The sequence below is a fragment of the Sceloporus undulatus genome, chromosome 2 (genome assembly GCF_019175285.1).
Source record: "Sceloporus undulatus isolate JIND9_A2432 ecotype Alabama chromosome 2, SceUnd_v1.1, whole genome shotgun sequence".
Lineage (NCBI taxonomy): Eukaryota > Metazoa > Chordata > Lepidosauria > Squamata > Phrynosomatidae > Sceloporus > Sceloporus undulatus.
In genome coordinates this window covers 176965810-176993714 of record NC_056523.1, presented here as the reverse complement: position 1 = coordinate 176993714, position 27905 = coordinate 176965810, and the positions used below count along the sequence as shown (strand labels likewise).

Genomic DNA, 27905 nt, shown 5'->3' with positions numbered 1-27905 from the left:
TTTGAGTTTCACAGAAATGTATTTATTCAAATGGCCTGTAATAGGGTAACTGCAGTCTACAATTTGAGTAGTCCAGGTGTACATGATGGTAGAAGCATGTATTTCTCAAAAAAGCCACTAGTGACTTGAAACTTTTCAAGCATCACAGTTTTTTTGCAAGTGTTCTTTCCTTGTCCATCACCAACTAAATGGCAAGGATAGTCTCTAGCAAATATGCAGCATTTAAAGTCACCCATCAAAGAAAGTAGCCAGCAAAACTCCCCTTCATTGTGTAAAAAAAAAAAAGTAACTGAGCAGGCATCTGTCTAGCCCAGTGGTCCCCAAACTGTGCCCTTTAAGAGATTTTGGGCTTCAACTCCAAGAAGCCTTAACCATATTGACCAATAGTCTGGGATTCTGGGAGCTGAAGTCCAAAATCCCTTAAAGAATACAGTTTGGGAACCACTGGTCTAGCCAAACATGAATAGGAGGAGATACATCTGTAATACTCCCCAACTATGAGTAAATCTTAATGTGCTCCTTTAAAGTGCATGTTACTTTGTTTCAATCAATCCCTGTACAGTACTAATGCAAATCAGCAAAAGTCTCCCCACCCAATCTGAAAATTTAAACAGCGGAGGAGCGGAGTATAAGAATGCCTACTACTAACTATGGTTCTGAGAAGGAAGCATATCACTTTCCTTTATCTTTTTAGTGCTGAGTATTCCCCACAGTGTTAATCTCAAACGATTAAATTGTATGATACTTTTAGGAGCTGAACAGCACACTCTCAGTAATAAGCTGCCAACCTTCTTCTATCTGCTCCATACTTAGGTCCTGCTTTACAAAAGGTACCTTCCCCTTGATTAGGCCACCTCAAAATAAATAGCATGATGACTGTGAATGTTCAAACTATCCTAAAGATATGCTATACAAAATTTCCTATGGTTCAACATAGTATCTTCACCTTTACTTCTACTTTTCTGTCTGATGCCTTTATCTCCATGTTCCATCAAGTCCTAGCATTTATTGAGAGCAGGTGGGTGTGCGCCATTGCTGCACTGGTACTTAAGGGAACAGACTGCTGCTCTCCATCCAAAAGCAACTGGAGTCTTCTTTCATCTGTGAGGCCCTTTTCTGACCTTAAGAAGTGGCTTATAGGAAAGAGAACAAAAGCAGGAAGGCAGTCCTTTCCCAAACCCATCTCCTGTTCCAATCAACATCTTCCCTTCCTTGACACTGTAACTGTTTTATTTTTATTTTTAAAGAAGGCAGTGAGTCACACCTGCCCTTTCTCAGTCTCTGGTGATGCTGAATAGTATTTGATGTTTTGCTCTGCTGTCATAACCAGTCCTATACCTCCTTTCAGTATCTGCTCCAGAAGGAAGTGAAGATGAATGCTTTCCAATGGGTGTTGATGATACAGTACTAGGTATCTGAATGTGGCCTTTGCAGGAGTCGTAAGATCTTTCATTAGTAAACAGAAGTACTGATTTTCCTTTCTTGGGTAGGAACCTGGCAACATCTTTCCATGAGAATACATGAATTCCCTAAACCAGCCAAGTCTTTAAAGGGTGGAACAGGTTAGGAGAATGGACTCACAGTCCAATAAAATCCTTTCTTGGGTCTAGAACAGTAGTGCACATGGAGCTTTGTGCAAGCTCACAGCATTTCTGTGTCCAGCAGAATTGTGGTTACAGTTTCTCCAATCCCTGCTCATCTAGAACTAAAATTATTTTGGAGTTCAAAATGACAATGGAGTAAAATTGGAGATAAGTAGTTGGGCTAATTCTCAAAATACAACAACACAACACCCCACAGAACTATCTATAATTCCCTCATACATCCTTACACTATATGAACACAGGGATAGGACTCCAAACAGAGAAGGGTTTATCTACACCACAATATACAAGTTTGTCAAATCAAGGAATCATAGGGACAGTAGTACCACAAAGAGACCAGAACTCTCACTCTTAATAGAGTAACAGCACTGTCGATGGTCTCCTCTTGCTAGAACAAACCAGGAGAAAAACCACTATCAAGCCAGCTTGTAAATCTGTAAATTGGATAAAGGCTTAGTTACATAATGAATTAACCAGTTCTCTGGGCAGGTTTACACAGGCCCCTCCTTTCCCACTAGAAATAGGTGGCCTGTACATATGATTGTAAGTGAGGAATTCAGGAATAGGTCAATTGAGGTTTGTTTGTTTTTCTAAAAAAAAAAGATAAAAATAATGCCTTTCACTTAATCTTTGTATTTGGTTAAAATGTAAACCTTCCCCCTGAATTTGCTTCCTGGGACTTTTTGTCTATTACATCAGTCCAAGTGAGACTACAACAAAAAGTGAAAAGCAGTTTTTTTTTGGGGGGGGGGGGGCACTGTCTCTTGCACTGCCCACTTAATGGCACTGAGCCCTCTAACTTTTCAAGATGCCTTCCCCTAGGTGAGATGGGATGCAACAATTTGAACATACTTTAGAAACACCAGAATGATTGTAGCAAGGAGCAGCAATGACATGTATATCTTGGCAAAGGAGACTGCAGGTCACATCATTTGATGTCAGTTAAGGACCCTAGTTTATTTCACAGGGTCCCCTTTGCCATCTGCCAAAGGCTTCATGTCAAGGATGCAGCCTTTGCTCTGCTATTTCTCCCAATCAGCAGTTTGGCACAATGGCAAAGTCCACTTTCCCTAAAGGGTCCACAAAGGATACTTTTGTTTTTAAGTGACGGAAATGGGATACCTTGAATATAGGTGATAAGCAGTTAACTAAAAGAGGGTATAGGAAGAAGCGGGAGGGGAATTTTCTATAAAAAGGCACTGGGATTGGCTCTGGGATCTTTCTGGTTTCTGTAGCGCATGGCAAGCCACACTCCAAGGATCTGAAAAAGAGAGGAAAAAGGAAGCAGCTATGAGACCTCAATTCAAAAGGTAATACCAAGTCACTGTGTTTACTATATTTAATTTCTACAACACTGATTATTATGGTATTTATTTACATTTCTGGTTGTTGTCTTTCTGGGAAAGCTCTGGTTTCTTTATTAATTAGCTATATGGCAAGCAGAAATTTAACACCTGTTGAAATATGCCTTCATGGCAGCACAGAAAGAGACCAAAGCAGGGGGAGAGGGAGGCAGCAACCCTGCTTCCCTCTCTCTTTGGCCTAATAGGCATCCTTACCTCTGTGAAGCTGAAAAAGAGTCCAACTCCGCCGAGGATTTTCAAGGCTTCACCTGCATGTTCCATCATTACCTCACCACAACTGAGGCACCTTGTTTTTTTGCAAGCCTGCAGAGGATGACAAAAATAATTGTTACTTTGACTGTTAGTTCTAGGGAGGGAATCACAAATTTTGAAATACTTTCACACAAAGCCAATGGCAGTGACTAAAGAAAAACCCACTAATTTGCCCAACAGCAAAGGCTGTAACAGTCTTGTATCTAGGGAACTTGGAATCCTTGAACATAGGAACTTCACAAAATTCTCTAGATCAGTGGTCCCCAAATTATGCTTTTTAAGGGATTTTGGACTTCAGCTCTCAGAATCCCAGACTATTGGTCAACATGGTTAAGGCTTCTGGGAACTGAAGTCCAAAATGTCTTAAAGGGCGCAGTTTGGGGACCACTGCTCTATATAATTTTGTTGGCTAGTCTAGACTCTAGACAGTGAAAAGTGATGCTACATAAAGACTGAACTCACAGCCAGGAAATACAAAACCTGTTTCTCATGTTTTATTTCCCTGCTCAAAGGTTTGATCTTGAATAGGGGCAGATAGACAGAAATAGAATTTTTAAAATTCAGTTTCAATATCCTAAAAATGGTAACTTGTGTCTACATGGTTAGATAATATTCCTAACTGGTATAAATACAATCAGGTTTGCTGCAGAAATAAATGTTGAACTATTAATATTTAATAGCTTGGCTCATCAATACAAGATTTAGTTGATTAACCCAAATATCAAAATAGGTGCTTTCTGGAGGATGTCTGAAAAAACAAATCTGGTCCCATCTCATCTGTGGGGTTTTGGTTTTTGGGGCTCCTGTGGATGGTAAAAAGCATGGATGGTAGCACCCTATATTATTCAATGGTGGCAACATCCACATGGATGCATCAGCATCTCCATGTGAATGTGATGCCATTGAATATGGGGCATGACAAGCCATGGGTGTGTGTGTGTCAAATCCATGGATTGCTAGCCTGCTGATACAAAGGGTCAAAGGATAGGCTATCTTAAATTCTCTCCTTCCTGCAATTAGTAACCTATGTCCAATCTCTTTAAAAATAAATGCTGTGTGAGTAAGATGGAAGAAAAATATCATGTATTTTCACTGTGGTGTGACCAAAGATTCTGACTCAAATCTGACTAGGTAAAAATACTTTCTTGGGGAGGAACAGAAAGACTTGAGCCAACGTGAAAGTAAACAAAATAGCAATTTTGTTTACATTATCACTTGTATTGCATTATCAACTGTTGCTTGACTTTGTACCCAACTCAAAACTCTGGAGACACTCAGATGCTCAAAAAAATTAACATCCTGAAAAGGCTTGACAGAACCTGAGTCAGGATATATTTTTTGGGAGAAATTATGTAGGAATTAACTTTGCTGTTTGTAAAAGATCTCTCTTTGAACCCTGGTTCAAAGGAGGAGACCTGTGTTTGGGACAGTTAACCACTAATATGCTAGCAAAAACAATGTACACAGAGCCTTTAGATCTAATTAATCATTTGTGTTCTACTCTGAAATAAATCTGGAGCTGTTATGAAATTTACTTTCCAAAGTAAAGCTGGAAAATGCATAATACCTTGAAATGTGGCTGAATTTAACATGCAACTACTGTACAGGAAGTCAGGACAGCTCTAGTTTCTTTAATTAGCTATATGGCAAGCAAAAACATATAGTCCTCTGGTTACTGCTGACTAGGGCTGATGAAAGTTAAAGGTCCAATCACTTTTTGCAAGGCCACACATCCCCCATGCCTAATGTAAGTCAAAGTCTAAGGGACCTTGGATACCTTCATACTGATATTTGTATTATTAAAACCAAAGTCCTGCCAGATGATCTTTTCTCTGTGAAAATACTCTGCAAGTAAACTTTTTTTTCTGCATCACAGGGACACGTGTGGCCCTCCAGATATTGGACTGCAACCTCCATCAGTCCTAGCTAACACAACCAATAGTAAGGGATGATGTGAGTTGCACTCTAACAACACTGAAGGGCCACACACTCCCTCTGCTATAACAAATGAATTACAAGAGGTCTGGCTTGGGCCCTTTAGAAAATAAACACATGACTTCCAATACTGGCAAAAAGAAATTTAACTTTCCTTACAGAAGAATGTTACTGCCAGCATAAAATAAAAAACAGAATGAAAAGCTGAAGGAAAGATAAGAACCAAGCAATTTAATAAGCAAGAAAAAGAAGCAAAGGGCTTTAGAAATAAGGTTTAAACAGAACACAAAAAAACATGTCACCATATAAGCAATGAGCAGGCACACTGCAGCTCCAAAGCCATTTTGCACACCCAAATGTGAGGGTCTCCCCTAAAATGGTCCCAGAACTATTTCTTGCTCCAAAAGAAATGCCTAAAAGGGAATTCAGGGACTGCACCCCCTAGAAACCTGGGAAGAGATATTGGCCATTCTGTGTGGCCAAGAAAAATCAGACTTCCCCAATTTGGAGTGGGGGAACAGAAGGTGGCAATGGAGGCAACAGTATTGCAGGGTCCTACAAGGGTGATTAATGCAGCCATCCAAGTCCTGACAACTGGTCACCTGAGTCTAGACCATAAGACATATTCCAAAATCCAAATTGTAATAACAACAGGCCAGCACAAAAGGCACATGTTTGAAATCTCTAGAGCAGGGATCCTCAAACTCCAGGCCTCCAGATGTTTTGGACTTCAACTCCCAAAATCCCAGATCATTGGCCAAGCTGTCAGGGAGGGTGTTAGGAGGTAGGAAGGAAATTTGCATGTGGGTAGTGATTGGCTGAGGGACAAAGAGGAAGGAGGAGTCTTTGTGGGGTTCTGGAAGTCTATTCAGATTGACTGTAGAATCCTGGGGTAGGAAGGAAATTTGCTTGTGTGTGGTAATTGGCTGAGGCTTCTGGGAGATGAAGTCCAAAACATCTGGAGGGCCAGAGTTTGAGGACCCTTGCTCTAGAGCCCTTCCATGGGCAAGCCAGGTGGGAAGACTTGATGTTCAAGTATGCAGTCTACATGCTGTCTTGAGATGTAATGAGAAGGAAGGGTCTTCAGACACTCCAATGGGGTTCATCAGATAATGTGATTGTATAAGGTTTCACCTGGAGTAGGTCCTAGGCTTGCTGGATCTGGACAATTTGGTTCTCAATTTGAAAATGTGAAACCTCATGGTAAACTCAGAATGGATGATCAACAGCAGCATGGAATGGCCTGCCGGACGAGATCCATCAAATTACCAATCTAGAGAGCTTTAAAAAGGCCATCAAGACGGATCTCTTCCGGCAAGCCTTCCCGGAATAAAATGCTCGGCCACAAATAAGACTTCCCATCCAGTGAACTCTGCCCATGATGATTTTTATTTAGCTTAGTCGGTTTTAATATGTAGTTTTTAATCTTACATTGTTTAATCTTGTTTTAAGGGGGGCATTATGTATATATGGATGTATTTTAACCTGTTGTACGCAGCTTTGATTGCCTGGCAAAAAGCGGGATAGAAATTTTAAAAATATTTATTATTATTATTATTATTATTATTATTATTATTATTATTATTATTATATTAGCATAATTTTCCAATGACTGGTTAACTAACTTAGTGGGTTTCAAACTGTTTTCTGATGAATGCTGGGGTCCTTGGAAGCCTTCTGGGAAAATCAGTCATGGAGAACCATCTTCTCTGAAAAGACAGCTTGCAATCTTTGTCAAGCTTTCTTATAACTCATAGTTTCAAGGGTGTCTCCTAGGATACATTTATATGAAGAAATAGTGCAGAAGTCTCTAATGAGGACTGGAAATAAATGGAAGAGACAGACCAACCCTATCTAGATCTATTCAGAAAATTAATCAAGTTATGTATCTTTTGTGCCTTAAGCCCCCACGGTAGCCATTTTGCCACTAGTTATAGAACACATTGCAACCATGTTGTGGTATGTCCTAGAATATAACTCAAAATATCGGCGGGTTGGCAGTCTGAGGCCTGGGTACCGCATGATGAGATGAGCTCCCATCACTAGTCCCAGCTTCTGCCAAGCTAGCAGTTCAAAAGTATGCAAATGCAAGTAAACAAATAGGTACCACTTTGGTGGGAAGGTAAACAGCGTTCTGAGCAATCATGCTGGTCGCATGATCACAGAGTAGTCTCTGACAACGCTGGCTCTTCAGCTTAATAACAGAGATGAGCACCGCCCCTATGGTCGGACACGACTTGACAACCTTGTCAACAGAGAATACCTCTATGTTTTAAAATTCCATATGATACACTTTAAATACATGGCCCAGTCCATATCCCTACCTCCAGCTTCCTTGTCCAGTAACTCTATTTTCTTATTTGACAGTGCGTCCTCGCACGTGACGGGGGCGCCACAAAGGCCCATCTAGATCGGGCCACAGTATGTATGTATGTACGTATGCGCGCGCACACACACACACACCCCTCTTTTCCAGGCAAGCATTCTCTGGAGATATCAGCCACAGATGCTGGCGAAACATCAGGAAGAAAACTCTTCTAGAACACGTCCACATGGCCCGAAAACCCCACAAAAAGCAATTATTACTTATCCTTGAAGGGTTCCTTCATATACAATTTTTGACTAAAATATCAAGTATTGTCAATGATCAGGGTAAAGAGACCTCAGTTGTTGTTGTTGTTTTTAATTGAATCAGTGGATGTTTTAGAACAGTACTGTAGTTAGCAAATTTGGGTCTCCAGATATTTTGACTTCAACCTTCAGATATCCCAATCAGCATGGCCAGTGGTCAAAAGGGATTCTGGAAAGTGAAGTCCAGTGACACTGGTAGTCCTAAAGGTTGGGAACCACTGCTTTAGAAAAAAAAGTACAGCCAATAGCACAAAGCAAGAGGAGCACTCCATTGCATACCCATCACTTCTAGCATAATTAATATCTACAAACACAGCATATAAATTTTGACAAACTGAATAGACAGTGCACCCTTGTTATACGCTGGGGCTTGATTCCAAGATCCCCCCGTGTATAACAAAATCCGTGTATGCTCAAGTCCCATTAAATATAATGACATAGCAAAATGGTGTCCCTGATAAAAAATGGAAAATCAAGGTTTGATATTTGAAATTTATCAAACTTTTTTTTAACATTTTCAAACCGTGTATGCTTGAATCCGTATATAAAAAAATCCATGAATAAGAAGGGCCAACCATACTGGTTGAGATTCCTGTCCACTCCCATTTTGACGTCACATACTGACATTCCCCAAGAGACCTTAGTTAAAGCTAAAACTACAATGCCTTACAGGAGATATCTCCCCTTCCGCACCATTTTTCTGTTGTACAACCTGGAATTCAAATGGATTTAACTGGTATGTCAGAGAAAAGGAGGGTGCACACTAATGCAACCAACAAGTGCTATTTTGTTTTTGTTTACTTAACTTTTGAACTGCAATAAAAAACATTTTGCACCTACACAGTGTGAAGTATCTTGTGTATATCATAACAGTTCCAATTAAATCCATTTTCAATTCCACACAACAAAATATGGGAAAGTCAAGAGTGTACAAATACTTCTGCAAAGCACAGTATTAGCTGAAACCACTTAGTGTGTAAAGCACAAGGCCAAGCAGGTTAGAATTATACAATGATTCCTGCTACCTAAAAGGACCAAAGTATTCCAAAAGTGTATACTTACTGCAGGACAAGATTCAACATCACTCTTGAACGTTTCAGCAGATTCACTTTTGTTGAATAGCCCACAGCAGTTTAAGTTGCTTTCTATTGATTTTTTGGTGTTCTCCTTCACTAATCTCCAGCCACCACTCAAAAGACTCTCCTAAGAGAAAAGAAAAGAGATCTTTGTACCCAGATCAGAAGGTCATTCTGCATTGTTTAAGTACAGTACAACCCTCTTAGTTTAGAAGAACGAAGCACAAATTTTCTTACCTGTAGTCAATTCAGCTCATAATGACTGGCAGTTACATGGGCCAGGGGGAAGGGGAGTTCATGATGGAACAACAACTAAACCATAGTGTAATGCAAGTCGAGTCTCCCTTATCCAGAATTCTGAAATATTCCAAAATCCAAAATTGTCCACATGGGCAGATGAGATAGTGGCACCTTTGTTTCTAATGGTTCAATGTACACAAACTTTGTTTTATGCACAAAAATTTAAAAAATGTGCATAAATTACCTTCAAACTATGTGTATAAGATGTATGTATATAAAACATACATTAAGTTCATGTTCAGACTTGGGTCCCATTTCCAAAATTTCTCAAATAGTCTAAAATAAAATAAAAAAACTGTTAAATCTAAAACACGTAAAATCCCAAATATTATGGGTAAGGGAGACTCAACCTGTGTATTATTAGTGAGATGGACAGATATATGGGGGCTGGGACAGACGGACAGAGAGTAAGTGCAGACAAATAACTAAACTGCACTCAGAAACTGAGGTTAAAAAGGTTACTTTTTGGACAAATCTCACATCACTAGCTAGGAATTCTGGGGTGTGCACTCAAAAAAAAAGTACATTTTTCAGCCATAGAATGACAAAATTGTAGTAATGCTACTGAGGAAAGCTGAATAGAATTTTTAAGCGACCATCCCTGACTAATATCAAAAACTCACTGTTTTAAGAGAAAGATTGGATATGCTTCATAGCAGATATCATAGAATCATAAAGTTGGAAGAGACTGCAAGGGCCATGCAGTCCAACCCCCTGCCATGTAAGAAATCTCAATCAAAGCATCCCTGACAGATGGCCATCCAGCCTCTGTTTGAAGACCTCCAAGGAAGGAGACTCCACTACACTCCAAGGGAGTGTGTTCCATGGTTGAACAGCCCTTACTGTTAGGAAGTTCTTCCTAATGTTGAACTGGAATCTCTTTTCCTGTAGCTTGCATCCATTGTTCTGGGTCCTGTTCTCTGGAGCAGCAGAAAACAAGCTTGCTTCTCTCCTCAATATGATATCCCTTCAAATATTTAAACAGGGCCATCATATCACCTCTTAACCTTGTCTTCTCCAGGCTTAACTTCCCCAGCTCCCTAAGTCGTTCCTCATAGAGCATGGTTTCCAGGCCCTTTACAATTTTAGTCGCCCTCCTTTGGACACGCTCCAGTTTCTCAATGTCCTTTTTAAAATTTTGGTGTCCAGAACGGGATACGATATTCCAGGTGGGGCCTGACCAAAGCAGAATAGAGTGGCACTATTACTTCCCTTGATCTAGACACTATACTTCTATTGATGTAGCCTAAAATTGCATTGGCCTTTTTAGGTGTCACATCGCACTGCTGACTCAAGTTCAACTCGTGGTCTACTTGGACTCCTAGATCCCTTTCACGTTGTCTCGTTCAGCCAGGTGTCCCCCATCCTATATCTCTGCATTTCATTAGCTTGGTTGAAAGTTTCTTAGTTATCCATCCTGGTTTCTTGAGACACTGCTCATTTTTCTTCTTCACTGGAACCGTTTTAAATTGTGACTTCAGTATCTCCCTTTTGAGAAACTCCCATCCGTCCTAAACTCCCTTCTCTTTTAGTATTCCTGACCATGGGACCACCCCCAGAACTTCTCTTAAGTTTACTGAAATCAGCTCTTCTAAAGTCTAGAATGTGTGTCTGACTATGCCTGACTTCTCCTTTCCACTGTAAAACAAACAGGAGAACATGGTCACTTCCACCTAATGATCCCACCACTTGCACCCCATTAACCAAGTCATCCCTGTTGGTTAGGATCAGATCTAAAATAGCTGACCCTCTTGTTGCCTCTTCCACATTTTGGACAATGAAATTATCTTCGAAGGAATTGAAGAATTTGCTAGACCTTGAGGATTTGGCTGAGTTTGACTTCCAGCATATATCAGGATAGTTGAAGTCACCCATTACCACTACATCTCTCCTTTCTGAGTGTGTGGTCATCTGTTATAGAAAGGCATCGTCCAATTCCTCCATCTGACTCAGGGGTCTGTAGTAGACTCCCACAGTAACATCAGCTGGCTGATGAACTGAAACCACATGCAAAGTTGAAAATTTCAACATTTTGCTGGAGCCAGCAAAAAATGTTTCCCTATTGCTAAACTTATAAAGCAAACAGGAAATCCACCCTTTGATTGCAACTCTGCTGACCACGGCATGGCAGTTCCTCCCAGTAGGTTTCATTTCTTATTAATGCACCAGATTCCAGATCTCTAAATTTGTAACACAGTTCTAAAGGATCCAAACAGTTGCTCCAGGAAGTGCAAGCTTCATCCTCAAGAACCCTATCTGTTATTCTCTATTCCACTTCTCAGTTCAATCTGCCTTTTTCCAACCAGAATAGCCTTACTCTCAAATGAACATGTTGTGGTTTGATGTGCAAGCTAAACATTTTAAACCTCCCTCCAAACCTGAACAGAGATCAGGCAAGAAAGTGTACTTACCTGTTTACTTCTCTTGATTGCCAGACAAGAACAGGAAATTCCAAACTGGAAAATAAAGACTAGCCCTAGAATTATCATATACTGAAAATGTGTCATTAAGAAAATGAATGGGAAAATAGTGAGACCGAAAAGCCAAAATGCCTGTGTCACAGAGAAAGCCTTTTAACCCCCTCCACTTATTAAATGAAATGCATTTGTTTGTATATCTTCTGGATTGTTATCTGGTTGTTCAATGAGAAACAGAAGAAAACCCACTCTCTGCTGGAAGAGACACTATAATGGAAAGGCAGGCTACAAATTATTTTCTTTTCAGCATCACTAGCTATTGATGCCATTTCTAAATTTTAACCACTGGTTCTGTATTTTGAGAAATTTGGAATATTGAAGTCTTTGAGATAGTGTGAGAAAGCCTCAATCAGGTGGCAAGGCAGGATTTTAAATAACTGATCTGACAGAGGGCAGAGTTAACGTTTTCAACAGAAAAGAACTTTTAGACTCTTGCCTTGATCAGCTGGCACGTGGATTGCTCAGGTAGACATCCAGAGAATGCCACAAACAAATTCTGTTGCTTCTTTAGTAGCGAAAGACCTTTTGTATTCTTTCTCAGATCATCTGTCAGCCTTAGCTTTTAATGATTTCAAAAGAAACCAAAGTTTGCTTTAAGGCTTTATCTAAATCTTCCTGTCCTTTCATGTTCCCAGGTACCCTGGCCCTTCTCTGCCAGCCACAAACACAGTGTTGTAGGACTGCCAGATTAAACAGCAAACAGAAACTGACAGTAAAGCACATTTGACTAAAAAAGATGCAGCAGCATCTTCTAAAACTTGGTGTTCTGTAGAAATATTTAAAAGACGTCCAAATGACATTGACTCTTTCAGTCCAACAGGGCTCTTACAGAGTCTTGAAGTGAAAGAGAAGCCTGCTGAAATGGGTACCAGAATGATCCAGCCAAGACAAGGTGTGTTAGGAATGGCAGTACATTTTTAGTTCCTGTTTGAGACAACCTTCCATTAGTGGTTCCTGTTTGAGACAAGCTTCCAAGTGTTTTATTGCCCAAATAGGACAGAAAATAACATAAGGCAAAACACTTTTACCACTATTCTAGTTTGAAAGCAGTCAGAGACTTCCAGTTCCTAACCATCTCAATACAGAAAAGCGTGCTGAGGTCCTCCGACTAGCTGCTTTTGGCATTTTCAGGTTGCTTTCAAGCTGCTTTGAACAATATATTTACTACATGTTACTTGCTTCATACAGAATACTGTGCATAAAAATCTCTTATGACAAATACTTCACGAGTTCCTGCGGGATTATGCACATGCAGTGAAACAAGCAGATGTGCTTTTATTATGTGTTAATTAGGAGTAGGCAACTATGGCCCTCCAGATGTTTTTGGACTGCTGATTTTAGCATACTAATGATAATGCTGGTTAGGACTCAGAGGACCTGTAGGTTGAGACAGGGGAGCACTCTGGAGGTCTTTTTAAATGGAGATGGCAGAAACTAAATTGCTAGGACTTTCTGCCTGTAAATCATGTACTCTGCCCCTAAACTTATAGGACTCTCTTTTAATCAAAGATAGTCCTCATCAACCCAGATGGACTAAGTTTGGTATCAGTGCAGACTGGACAGTGTACACTGCTTATTTCCTATGTTCATCTCAAGCATGATACAAGCCCTCCTCTGGGACACTGCCCACCAATTCCCTTCTTCATACATTGCTGTTTCACTGAGCTACAGGAATAGTCTTCTCAATTTATGAGCCCAAATAAGAGGTTCAGACATTATAGTTCTTGGAATGAAGTCACACAACTTCCTGAAATATCACAGAACAGAAATGCTTAGAAGCATCTGATGCTGAAAAGTCACTAAAAGTTAGAAGTTGGAGATCTGAACACTATCAAAGATATTTATGCACTGCAGAAGGCTTTATATGGCCAATCATGTCTGTAGAGTTCCCAGGCCTGGAATCCCTACTTTGTATCTGAAACTGTCAAGTGTATAGGGATGTTCAAGGGAGAGCTTGTTACTACCCATTTAATCTTTCACATGTTCAAGCAACAGCCTGAACAAAGCTGTGGCCAGAAGCATTTCCACTATTTCCTGCTCCTTACAATAACTATCACAAGAATCTCCATCAACATTTCTTAACTTGACTACCCCAGAACATCCTGCCATCCATGAACTCTGTAATTCTTTCAAAAATCCGCTAAACTAGGCATTCTTGTAGATGGTTATCCACAGAATCATGATTAAGCAGAATGAATGCTGCAGCCTATCAGACTGAGCACAGAAACACCACAGCCCTTCAAATCACCTTTTTGTGATCTTCACACAGCTGCCAATTGCCTCCAAACACAATCACTAGGCTATGATGTTTCCTTTTAAAGCCATTTCCCTTTTCCCTAAAAAGAGACAAACAAACAAACTTACTACCAAAACTATTTATCAGTAACACAGTTGTATCAATCAGAAAACCAAGATCAGCTCACAGAGTAAAATTTCCTTTGAGTAAGGTCCTTCTCTGAAACAAAGCCTTCAATACAACTTAGCAGTCTAACAACTCATTTCTCTCCAACTGCACAACTTTCATTAAGACTGTATCTCCCTCATCAGTTCCTCTAGATCGCAGCATTTCTCTCTGGCCCCAAACACACTGAAGAAATAATCCAATTTGAGACCGCTTTAACTGCCCTGGCTTGGTGCTAGGGAATCCAGGGAATTGTAGTTTATTGTGGCACCAGAGCCTTCTGACAGAGAAGGCTATGAATCTCACAAAACTACAGTTTCCAGAATTCCCTAGCACTGAGCATAGGCAGTTAAAGCAGTCTCAAACTGGATTATTTCTGCAGTGTATTTTGGACCTCTGCTATTCAAGTAAAAGGTCAAATTTTAAAAACTGTTAACAACCATCATGTTTCAGGAGGTGTTATTTGTGGGTTACCACCAGAACCTAATATATGGGTTGATGCAAGGAAGCTCTGCAGTCTTGGGAGATAATTCTGCCACCAAGATAATATTCTTCCTCCTACACGTTTCTCAGACATTTTTGTGGATTTTAATCAGCTTAGGAAAATCCAGAGGCATTTGTAATCCTCTTTACATGTATGACATATGCTTTTAACACAGGAGACACTGCTTACTATCTGGCGTATCAGGTGAGAAGAGTATAAAGGAAGTTTTATGACTAGTCTCTGCAGGTATACGTTTTTCTGTACAGTATGAATGGCTATACATGGGATTTGTCAAGATCTGAATGAACCAACAATGTCCTTTCCACAGTTTTGTACAAGGCAGAATTCTGCTTAAGACTGGGACTGTCTTATTAATGGTCTTTGCAAACTGTTTTATAATTCTTATTTGTCTGAAAAGAGGGTGGAAATGCTTCAAAAAGAATAAAATAAAAATATTTACCTGTAGAGGCCTGTATCTACAGCTTAAAAATAATATTACATTGTTATGTGATATTTAACTCTGTAAAGCTGCATCTTCCTATTAATTTTCAATAGTAGGTGGGATGATTCAGTGTTTCTGGCTAAAGTGCAAATTTTCACCACTGCTTCATAGAAAATTATTTTTCATTTATTTTTTGAATGGCTTCAATGACAAACAAGTGGGTCCAATAATACTATGTAAATCCTTCAGGCCACTCTGAAACATCAGGACAATTGACAATTGCTTAATAAATTAAGATGGCATTCAGAGACATGTTTACCTAGAAGTCCAATTTAATTCTGTGGGACTTGTTTCTGAGGAGACATATAGCATTATATGTCTGTGCCATATGTGCTACATGGGCAAAACACAAAGTCTTTTCCAAAAAGCATTCAACACAGCAAACAACTGGCTACAGCTTCCTGTGGCTTGTATCCACATAATACAATGCAAGTATTCATCTGTATTGGATAAAATATCGCAAAGCACAGAGCATAATTATTCATCTTTCCCCCACCACAATTTATGTGTACAAGCTATTGTGGGAGGAGGGTGACTCCAGCTACCACAAAGGGTTGGGGTGCAGCAAGAAGAGGTAGTGATTGAGGAAAGTCCACATGTGGAAGAGAGAACACCATCACCACCACCCCAGGAAACAGGTCTGCTGCTGGCTTGCCACTCTACATCTCTCCTGGTGGACTGCAGCCTGCTTCAGGCTTCTGCACTTCCTGCAGAACAAGGCCCCTGGTACCCAGATACCTGCTGGCTAAGAAAGCAGAGGACGACCTGTCCCATCTTCAAGAGGAAAAAAGCTGGGTGACTGCTGTGCTGGGACTGCCACCAGCAGGGACACCCCTCCGGGGAGCTGCTTGAGAGGTGGAGCAAAGCCAAAGGCCAGTCCCCTTAGTTGGGAGGAGGAGGAGTGCCTGGGTTTTATAAATATTTAAACAACTTGCCTGTAAGTAAAATAAAATAAAATAAAAGAATAAATAAATAAATAGTTACATAGAGAGCATGGGAAGGGAAGCAGCCCAGGGAGGCTCCATTACGACAATGGTAGTCAAAAGGCAATATGGTGTGGGAAACCAGTCCTATTATCATGGTAGAAGGGAGAGTCACAGGGGGTTGGTTAACTCCCTCCCCTTCCCCAAATAGTCCAGATAGCCCCTGGACTGAAAATGCTGCTGCTTAATGCCAGGTTGATGAATGGAAAAACAGCCTTGAACCAGGACTTGATTTTGGATGAAGATGCCAATCTGTCTTGTACTGTATTATGGAAACCTGGCTGGATGAAGCGGGGGAGGGGGGATATTAATATCTCCCAGCTTTGTCCATCTAGGTTCTCTGTAGAGCAGCAGGTGAGGCCTGGGGGGCAAGGAGGTGGGGTGGCAGTAGTCCATCAGGATTCCATCTCCCTTACCAGGTGGCCTGGCCCACAATGTTGGGTTCAAGTGTGTGTTTCTGAAGGTGGATGGGACAACCTGCTGCTCAACAGTTTCCCTTCCTGAGCTGTCTGAGTTGGTCTTGGCAGTGGTATTAGATTCCACTCACAGTGTTGTACTGGGGGACTTCAACAACCACACAGAGATTACCCTGTTAGGAGCAGCTCAGGACTTCATAGGCACCATGACAACCATGGGATGTCCCCAGTAATATCTGGTGCCACCTATGGTACAGAACACACTCTGGGCCTGTTTTTTGGGTGGAATGACAGTGATTTAGGTACGGAAGAGCTTTCTGTAGTTCCTGTGCCATTAACTAGTGGAGGCTGAATTCACTGGGACTTAGATCCTCTGCAAGAATGTGGGCTCAATTAAGATGATTCACCCTAGAAGATTACAGATCCAGATGGATTCCTGATGGCTCTTGGGAAGCTTCCCACTGACTTGTCAGATAATCCTGTCGAAGTCATGGCAGAGCTTTGGAACAGGGAAATGGACAATTTCCTATAAGTGTCCCCTCTCAAGAAATGGAGCCAAGCAAGCCCCATGGTTCACTAAGGAGCTGGTGGTGGTAAAACGAGTGGGATGTAGACTAGAGTGATGATGGTGGAAGACATGAGAAACATCATACATATACTGGATCCTTGCCCTTCCTGGCTTCTGAAAGCAGCTAGAGGGGGATTGATCTAGTGGGTAAGGGGAGTAGTGAAGGCTTCACTGCAGTAAGGGAGGTTTCCATCCTGCCTAAAAGAGGCTATAATTATGCCATTACCAAAAAAGGCCTCCCTGGATCCCACCATTTTGAGTAATTATAAACCAGTCTCTGACATTCCATTTCAGGGCAAAGTTCTGGAGTGTATGGTGACCTCCCAGCTTCACAGGTTTCTGAACAAGATGGATTATCTAGATCCATTTTAACCTGGCTCCAGGCCTGGTTATGGGATAAAGACAGCCTTGGTGGATGACCTACATCGGAAGCTGGTCTGAGAGTGTATCCTTTTCGTTTTTGCTGGACTTCTCCGCAGCTTTTGATACCATCAGCCACACAAGTCTTCTGGGCCAACTCTTTGGGATGGGACGTGTAGGTACTGGTATGCAGTGTTTTGGGTTTTTTTTGGAGGAGCAGTGGTGCTGGGGACTCCTATTCAATGCCCTGGATGTAGACCTGTGGGGGTCCCCTGTGCTGTTTACGTCTACATGAAACCACTGGGAGAGGTCATCTGGAGTTTTAGGTGGTGGTGTCACCAACGTGATGAGGACACACAACTCTAACTTCCCTTCCTATCTGATTCCAAGGAAGCTGTCTTAGTACTGATCAAACATTTGTTGTCAGTAATGGACTAGATAAGGCAAATAAATTGAAACTTAATCCAGACAAAACAGAGGTGCTTCTGGTTAATCAAAAGACAGCTCAGGGAATAGGGATTCCACCTGTGCTAGATGATGTTACACACACCTTGATATCTCAGGATCGCAGCTTGGGTGTGCTCCTGGACTCAGTTCTGAGCCTGGATGTCCAGGTTTCAGCAGTGGCCAGGAGTGTATTTGATAAAACAAGAGTGCCTGCTGCATTTGTTCCTTGAGATATCAAATCTGGTGGGGGATGACAAATGCCTTGATTACATCCCATTTGGACTACTGTAACACAATCTACGTGGGGCTGTCGTTGTAAACTTTGCAGAAACATCAGCAAATCCAAAATGTTGCAGCCAAAATTCTGACCAAGGTCCGTTACAGGGCGTGTGTAACTCGCTTTGTTAAAACAGCTTCACTGGCTACTGATTCATTTCCAGGCACAATTCAAAGTGCTGGTCATGACCTATCATGCCTTAGTTTACATCTAGACTGTCTGAAAGACTGTATGCCCATATATGAACCTGCCAGAGCTCAAAGGTCTTCAGGGAAAGGTTTTCTCTTGGTCCAACACCATCACAACCTCACTTGGTAAGGATATCAGAAAGTCTTCTCAGTGGCTGACCCCATCCTCTGTAACTCATCTTCACATGATTTCCTTTTCCCAGGAGGCAAAGTCCTTTTTTGTTTAAGCAAGCTTTTAATGTGCAGTGAGCACATGCTATCTGCTGGAACTTGGTTCTGGAACGCCCAGTGGATACCAAAATTTGTGGATGATCAAGTCTCATTATATACAATGGGGTAGCAAAATGGTGTCTCCTACACAAAATGGCAAAATCAAGATTTTCTTTTTGAGGTAAAAATGGGGAATGTTTCCCCACCATGAATGGTTGAATCCATGGATGTAAAATCCATGGATACAGAGTAAGAAGAAGGGCCCTCCCTCCAGTCTATCTGCCATGGTCCAGGCATCAGAGGGACAGCAGATCTGCTGGACTTTTCCCCTTCCCCACTGCCATTCCTTTCTCCTTTTGTGTCTTGTCTCTTTAGATTGTAAGCCTGAGGGCAGGGAAATGTCTAATTAACAATTTGTAAGCCACTCTGATAGCCTTGGCTGAAGAGTGGGGTATAAGTCTATTATTATTATTATTATTATTATTATTATTATTATTATTATTATTATTATTATTATTATTTTGGGACCGTTTATGTCTTTACAATAATTTTATATAATTTTATGTGAATATTTTAATTGTTCGTACATTTTTATTGTTGAACTCTTTGGGGAGCCTGCTTGGGTCCCACTCTGGGAAAAGCCAGCATACAAATGAAATAATAAATAAAGATGGAAAGCTAAAAAAAAGTAATCTATTCCAATTTCACTGTAAAGCTACACACACTGCATTTACTTAGGAATACACTCCAACCCCTGTATGAGCTGGATTGGTAACTGCAGTTTCACTTACCCTCCTCTGGCAAAAAAGTCTCTCTAAGCATCTGGAAGTCCTCCAACACGACTCTATGATCAATGCCTGGTGGAGGCTGACCATAGAGCTGCACTGGATATCCTCCAGATGCCTAGGGAGACTATCTCTTTAGGCATCTGGTGGTCCTCTAGCTCAACTCTATGATCAACTTCTGCCATTGGGTTGTTAACTGTGGTTTCTGTTTATCCACAATAACCACAGGAATAGATCCCACATGGACCGGGGGGGGGGGGGCAGACTGTACTATGCCTTGCTCCCCAATATTTATATGTAATGATGCTGCCATGGAAATTCTCAATCATCAGAGTCAAAAAGCTGGAAGGAACTGAGTGATCAAATCCCAATTTCTTGCTTGAAGGAAAGATTTACAACTCCCAATTAACTTATATTCCTCAGTTCAACAGATTCTCATATAATGTGCCACAAACAGAACAAAGGTCTTTGGAGTTAAGTAATCTGTTTGATGTGAATGCCAACTATCCATTTCAAGGAAAGATAAAAAACCACAGCAACTATTTTAGTAATGTCTAATGTCCAAAAGAAAAGTGAGGGAAAGCTGTAAATGTCTTATGCATCTATTTATGTTCCCAATACCTTCAAGACCTCACAAATGAAGGCAAAAATAAAATCACAACTCTTCTTGAACTGTGACTTTCTTTCACCCTTTTGGACACTATTCAGACACATGTATCAATTTTTCTGCTCACCACTGCAAAGCATGGTAAGATGCAATGAACTCTGCCTTGCCAACAGCACAGAAGGATACAAAGAAGAGCATGACTTGGTGATGGTTGATAGCACCGATGAGCCCCACGATGGCGATGAGAAGCAGGAAGAAACCCACAGCAATGACCCCTCCGATGATGTGGAGGCTGGAAACAATGCCGAAGCCTTTACCCCAGGCAGCTACACCAATCAGCAGCAGCCCGACCAGCTGGAAAGCAAGAAAGATTTGAGGATGGGGGGAAAGAATGGAAGAGTCAGAAGCAGAAAAAAACAAGTGTAACCCTGACGTTTTCCTCCTTTTTAACTAAACATATTAATACACATCCTCAGGCCCTTTGTGTCAATACAGTGGCTACCTTCTTCTCAGCGGCTTCCCTTAGACTATGGAATTCCCTTCCTAGGGATCCAGAATGACCCTCCCTGCCATACTTCCATTGCCAGGCAAAGACTTTTTTATTCCATCAGTCTTTTAAAACAGAAAGTTTTTAAAGAATGGGCTGAGGGTGCTGTACTGTTTTAAATGCAGCTGTTTTAATTTCTTTAAAAATGTTTTGATGGTATTTTATATTTATAAGTGTAGTTTTAAATTATTTTAATACTGCCAATGGTTTAACACAGTTTTAATGTTAACTTTTTTGTTTTATGTGACAGAAATAAAAATCTTAATCATCATTATACAGCCTCTCCTTCAGCTGCTAAAGTGCAGCATACAGCCCTATCAATAAACCAACCTACTTTAGGTATAAGCCAGTTTAATAGGTTTGAACATCTGATTAAAAATTATAAACAGTGGGTTTAGCAGGTTAAGATGTATCTGTGGCTTGATTTTGCGTGAGCTGCTTCCAAAACTTTCTTTGTCATGTACCAACATATTTGTAAAGCAACTGAAAAACATTTTTAAAATAGGTTTTTTAAAAAGAATGTTAACACATTTTATAGTGTTTTGCATGCCCTCAAAAGTCCCAGGACTAAAGAAAACTGGAAAGTAATTCCAATAACCAACCAGAGGAGCTTCTTTCCAAATAAAAGGCAGCCACAAACCCCACCCACCAAGGTTCCATAAAGGACATTGCCAATGCCATTATAAACATAACACAGATTATCAAAATGAGCACAATTAGAAAAAAATAGCTATAGTAAGATGCCTAAAAGGGCAATCAAGTTTACCTTAAGCAATTTTAAATAACCATCAAGAACTCTTCCTGAGACAGGCTTGTACTAGCCTATGGGCCCACAAACAGATTTCTAAGTTTTAGTTTTATCGTATCAATTATTTTGAAATAGTTTAAAAATCCTCTAAGCTTGTGGGTTATAAAGTCAAGTAAGGATAGAAAAGCTGTAGCAAGCCATGTCCAGCTGTGTCAATGACTTGAGAATACAACAGGAGAGGATATTTTATATGTAGGATTATTTGCAGTGTAGGATGATACATTGAGCATTTTCTGCTCAAATGGTCTAATTCTTCCTTAAGATGTGAACTCTTCCTTAAGAGTTTATGTAATACTAAAGGATCTCAAAAATGGAGGCTAACTTTTAGGAATGTTTTAATTTTACAGTGGTCTGTTAGACAATAGTTATTGACACGACATTTAGCAGCAGTTCTGCACACTACTGATACTTTATTGTTTGTATTCAGCCTATACTGGCACCTTTTAGCCATTCAACAGCTGGACCAACGTAATTATGTATCATTTGAGAAAGGTACTTTATTGTTTATAGCTACATTTCCTCCAACTATTAGGAACACTACCCAACTTTGCTTCTAATTACTTTTTGTAACCTAGCACTTGACTTTAGTTTATGTTGACTAGTTTTTCTTAACTTCTGCTTTTACTTGCCAACAAACCTATCTCACTTAATGGTGGAGACAGATTCAGTTAACAGCTAGATTTATAATTTTTCAAAAGTGGAGGGTCAGCAATTGTTTCTTTCATCTCAGTAGTTCTAAGGACAACTGTAGATACAGTCTGAAATCTGCAAAACACTCCTTAGAGCATATAGATTAAAAGTCTACAAATGCTTCCCACATTCCACTTTAAGAGTGTGATTAAATGAAGAGTCCTAGCTTCAGAATCAACCATCTCCCTCTACTTTGTTTAACATCTAGACTGATAATGAGCTCTGGTGACCCTGAAAGCTTGTACTATCTTTTGTGCCATGTGAGTTGGTCTAATATTGCCCTAATACATGTTTGGGACTGTTTTTAAAAAGTGGTCTTCCCAGAGGTTATTCTGCTGTTTTAATCAAAGGTGTCACACTCCTAATAAGCAGAAGGGACTATCCTTCCATCAGCCTAAAAAACCTAGAAAGCAAAAATATGCTGCACTTCAAACTACAAACATTTGACGGTTTTGTACAGTGTACATCAGTGGTTCTGCATCTTTGAACTGTCAGGTGTTTTGGACTTCAACTCCCAGAATCCCTAATCACTGTCCAGAGTTTCTGGGAGCTGAAGTGCAAAATACCTGGTGGACCAAAGGTTGAGAACCACTGGTGTAGATGAACGTAAACTTAGCAAATTCCAGGACTTGTACATAAACATAATTTTCATTTACTACTTGTCTCAGAACTCAAACTCTTGTTAACCTCTTTCCCACATCCTCTAGACAGGCAGCATGCTTTGATTTCAACTTTTGCTTTGCATCTGAATTTCATTTGTTCAGATATTTGCTTGGTATTTTATTTTATTAATAACTATCCTCCTTTTTTGATCCTGAAGGATTCCTGAAACAGCTTATATAATAGAAAATGTAATTACATAAGGTTGCTTCTACCTCTTTTATGATGCTGCTCCAAAGCAATGCTATGTATCACTCTCCTCTTCTCCTCCCCCCCAAAACCCACAGCCTGTTGTTTGTACTGCCTTTTAGTCTAACTCTCCAGACTGCTGACAACTGAACAATCAGTTGCCTTCTGTGTATGCAAGCCCTTCCCTCCAGGACTTGAGGTCTTTCTGCCATCCAAGGGCAAAAAAGAAGGAACAAAACGTTGCAGCTGTGACTCTCATCTATTTTACTCTTACTGTTTGAAAATTGCTCAAGGAAAAGTGCTTCTGAATCATATAAGGGCCAACTTAAAAGAGAAGGTACTTCAGGGTTTGATTCACACTATGCTCAATACAAGGAGAACAGGTCCAAAGAAGGAGATGGTGTGTAGACCAGAAATATGGTCAATGTACTTTAACACAAATTCAACACAGGTTATGCACATCTCATGCCCCCTAAATTGCAAGTCCCAAAGTATTCAAGAGGAAAACAATCTGCAGAGGGAGGAAGGAAAGAATGTTTCCACTGAGGTTCTCTCATATTTGCCATGACAAAGGACTCTCTCCAGCTATGAAGTCAGGTTCATAATTCCCTATTTAATACACTTTAACTAATTACAGATTTTTAAAATGGATGAATGGCTTTTAACCAACCCAGAAAGTGACTCTGCAGATAAGCTGGCAGAGCTAGGCAGACAGGGCACGTTCTTGATTCTTAAGCCAAGGTAAGGAGCTGAAACAGCTTCCAGTTCAATAGTGTCCTTGAACACCCTCCTTTCTTTTCTATAAGTAAATGGTTACCATGCAACCTTATGATGGAAAATCAAAATAATATGCATCAAGTTTCTCAAAACATTAGGGACCATATAATGACAAGGTTTTTTTTTTTTTTTAAAGACAGATGCCTTTGACTGGATTACAACCTGCAAGTGTTGGACATAAGGGTATAAATTGTGGTGGAAACAAGATCTGTTACACATTCCTTAGCTCCCTAGTGATACAGTGTCACATTCAGCTGACATAAACTTTATGTTTGCTTGTTATATGAGAGAACTGATGTGTGTTCATTTGGACTTTGTCCTGAAAGGTGACTTGTCAAATAAATAAAATGTGTGGATGTGTATAAACATATGTATATTGTTCATATTAGTATGCACTTTGATGCCATGCACCACTGGCATGTAGCTGAAATGTTCCTTATCTATGTTATAGAAGAAAATATCCACCTAGTCAATAAGTTGTTATTATATACTATCAAGCTGGCTTTGACTTAAGGTGGCCCCATGAATGAGACACCTCCATGATCTCCAGCCATAAATGACACTGTTCAGGTCTTGCAACTCAGGGCTGTGGCTTCCTTGATTGAATCAATTCACCTTCCATGTGGACTCCCCCTTTTCCTACTGCCTACAGGGACTTCAGCATGAAGGGAAGGAAGGGAAAGCATATGCTTTGTGGACACAGAATACATTCCTCTGGGACAGACTCAAGAGACTAAATTCTGCACCTGGCAACTTTCTTCAATATTCTATTACTCATGTTACTCCTTCCTTCCTTCCTTCCTTCCTTCCATAGCAATCCTATACGTGTTTACCCAGACATAAGAGCTGTGTCCAATACCACTTAATCCCTAGTAAGTATGTTTTGGACTGCATCCTACATTAGCCAACTAATCAGTCTTAGTGCCCTCTTAAGAGTTCTGTTCTTTCTTCCACCCAAGGTCCCAGCACTGTACATTACACTTCATAACAACACATATGTGGTCTCACCACCCATCCTCACATACTCACTATCCATGCCTAACATTTTCCTGGTAATTTTTTTTTCTTGACTTCACTTAACGTGGTCCATCACATACTAGGAAGGATATACTAAAAACATCATTACACAACATGTCCTGCTACTGAAAAAGAAATACTACACTTCTATTAAGAGGTCTTTTACATCACTTCAGGTTATTGCTCATATCTGAAAGCCTCAGAAGACAAGCCCCTCCTGCAGTTTGGCTCAAGCCTATTCCAAACACAGATAGTTTTGCTGTGTTGGTAGCTTTCCAGCCAATTCTGATAAGAGCCACATACCAAAAAGTAAAAAAAATAAGGAGGCAGTAGTAATCTCAGTTTACAAGATTGGTCAGAAAAACAGTAAATAAGCATGGGTGTATGTGCAAGGAGGGTTAGACCTAGGAAAGAAACAACCAACACAAGACTTCCAGTTTCCCACTCCAACCACCTTTTAAAATAAGACATTTTTGCTGAGTAGGTACTACTGCAAACATCTTTTTTCCTATGGCAGTCTGATGGCACAGTGAGACAACATGATCAGATTTAACCACCTTTGCTAAACTCAACTCTTATTTCCAAGGAGAGAACACTCCTTCCTGCTCCACATGTCTTCTCCCATTCCCTTCTGATGCCTGCACCCATCACATCCCAGGGAACAAAATGGGAAGCACACATACTTTTCGGCCTCCCTCTTTCTAATTTAAACACACACAACCACACACAAGAGCCCAGACGGAATAATCCTCTCTCTCCCAGGATGCCTCATCTCACCTACTAGCCTCAATGAATAAAAAAAGAAAAGTGGAGGGGAGGAGGCAGTCTAGCAACACCTTTAAGACTAAATGATTTTTGTTTTAGCATGAGCTTTTGTGGATACCCATCTACTTTTTCGGATGCAATACAGAGTGATATTAACATCTCAGGTGCTTTAAGCAAAGGTATTTAAAGCATATAACCCTGTATAACATCTGATGAAGTGTAATGGAATTCATGAAAGCTCGTGCTAAAATGAAAATCAGTCTTAAAGGTGCTGCTAGATTTCCTTTATTTCAGCTCCCCTTTTTATGCCTCAACAGACTAACAGGGCTACCTCTGTGAAAAGTAACCTCTACGAAGGAGCTGAGGCCATTTTAACTGTCATGACTCTATTCTACAGACTTCTAGGACTTGTAGTTTGTGAGGCATCAGAGTTCTCTGGCAGACTGGGTTGAAATATCTCACCAAACTACAAATTCCAGGATTCTACAGGCTGGAGCCAGGACAGTTAAAGTGGTGTCAAACTGCTTTATTTCTGCAGTGTTTTGTTGTTGTTAGTTGCCTTCCAGTCCACCTCAACATTTGGCAACCCTGTGGATGCGACACCTCCAAGATCACCATCCTCCAATGCTCTGCTTAGGTCCTGCAAACACAGTGTAACATTCATCCGACATAAATTCTATGTGTGCTTGTTATATGAGAGAACTAATGTGTTTTAAGTGTATGAACGCATCTAGCTAGATGTATTTTGTATGGATATGCAGAGGAACTGATGAGTGTTCATTTGGACTTTGTCCTGAAAGGTAGGCCATGTCCTCCCTAATTGAATCCATTCCTCTAGCATGTGATCTTCCTCTCTTTCTACCTCCCTCCACCTTTCCTAGCATTATTGTCTTTCCCCATGATTCATGACTTCTCATGATGTGGCCAAAGTATGACAGCCTCAGTTTTGTCATCTTGGCTTCCAGGGAGAGTTCAGGCCTGATCTGTTCAAGGACCCATTTCTTTGTCCTTTCGGCCATCCACAGTATTCTCAGCACTCTTCTCCAGTGCATATGGCGTTTGCCTTCAAATCATTTCTAACTTAAGTTGACCCTAAGGTGAACTTATCATGGGTTTTTCTGGGGAAGATTTGTTCAAAGGAGGCTGAGAGCATGTGAGCTGCCCAAGATCACACAGTGGATTTCATGGCTGAGCTGGGAATCAAACCCTGGTCTCCAGAGTCATAGTCCAACCCTCAGATCATTACACCACGCTGACCTAAGTGTGTTACCCTCACCCTCCTGTATCCCTCACCCCAACCCCAGTCCCCCCCCCCCCATAGGGCCAACAGTGGCCCTGATCTAGGCAAGCCTCCCCACTCACACAGCCCCCTTCTAGCCTTGGCCTGCCTCTCTGCCCCTCTTCCCAGGATGAACAACCTTTTCCAAGACAGCCCCCTCCCCCTACCATCTGAACTATGACCAGGGACAGAAGATGCAGGCCTATGACTAACATCTTCCATGTCTTCCTCCTATTTGCCTGATGAAGTCAGTATGACTTCAAAAGCTTGCAACATGTAATTATGCATTTTGGTTGGCCCCATAAAGGTGTCATGGTTTGGATGTGACTGCGTCTGATATATGGCCAACACAGCCAGCCCTAGAACCTTTTCCAAGGCACATCTTACATTCCAACCCTCTGTCCAAGCCTCCTCCTTTCAGGCTTCTGTCCAAGAGGAATCCCAAAAGATCCTCCATTTTGAGCATGACCAAGAAACATGGATAGTGAGAGGAGTGTCTTTGGCTCTTCTTTGGCCATGCCCTCCCCCTCCCAGTGCCCGGTCCTCCTTTGCAGCCAGGACTCCTGGTCACCAAGGTCCAGGAGTCCTTTATGGCTTTTCAGAGGCAGGGATTTATAGTCATGGGAGAAGAGTCTTTGGCTTTTCTCTGGCCATGCCCTCCATTTCCCCTGAGTCTCCTCCACTTCTTTCATGGGGCCTTGTCCCCCTCTGAGGCTGGGGCCCCTGTCCCCCTGGCCCTTCCCTTCCTCTTCCAGCCCTGCCTCCCTGGGGCCCCATCCTCCTCCATCTCCTCCTGGGCCCAGCCTTCCTCCTCTGGCCCACACTCACCACATAGACGACGTTGAGGGCGCAGAGCGCATTGCGGGAGCAGGCGAAGCCCCCGCAAACCATGGTCCCAGCAGCGGGAGAAGGAAGGGCCCTTCAGCCCGACCCGCTCCCAGGTGTCTATATATACAAATGAATACTTTAACTAACTCCCTCTCCGACACAGAGGGAGGCGGCGGCGGCGGCGGCGGCCAAGGGTCCTACCCCCTTTAAACCAAAGCCCTCCTCCGCCGCCACTGCGCCTGCGCGCTCCTCTTTCTCGGTCGGCTCGCCTTACTACTACACAGGCCGCCCCAGGCGCATGCGCAAACCCTGCCCATAACGAACGCTTTCTCATCCGGGCACTTGGTACCAAGGGAGTGAGTGGCGGAAGAGAAGCACCCAAGCAGGGCCGGAAAAACATGGCGGAACAGCCGACGAGACCCCGCCCACCACCTGGATGACTTCCGCTTCCGGGTCGTTTTAAAAAGTCTCGCGCGCA

The 27905-nt window shown here is 41.4% G+C and overlaps 1 protein-coding gene across 1 annotated transcript; it reads right to left on the bottom strand.

The window, feature by feature from the left end:
* On the bottom strand, positions 1-27655 carry TSPAN31 (tetraspanin 31). The gene is made up of 6 exons (XM_042448091.1): positions 27428-27655; positions 20054-20221; positions 11574-11654; positions 8849-8989; positions 3164-3271; positions 1-2865 (listed from the first exon to the last, which is right to left on the bottom strand). Exons 1-6 carry the CDS (start codon positions 27488-27490, stop codon positions 2791-2793), a joined length of 636 nt encoding a protein of 211 aa, XP_042304025.1. The 5' UTR covers positions 27491-27655; the 3' UTR covers positions 1-2790.
* Positions 27656-27905: the final 250 nt, after the last annotated feature.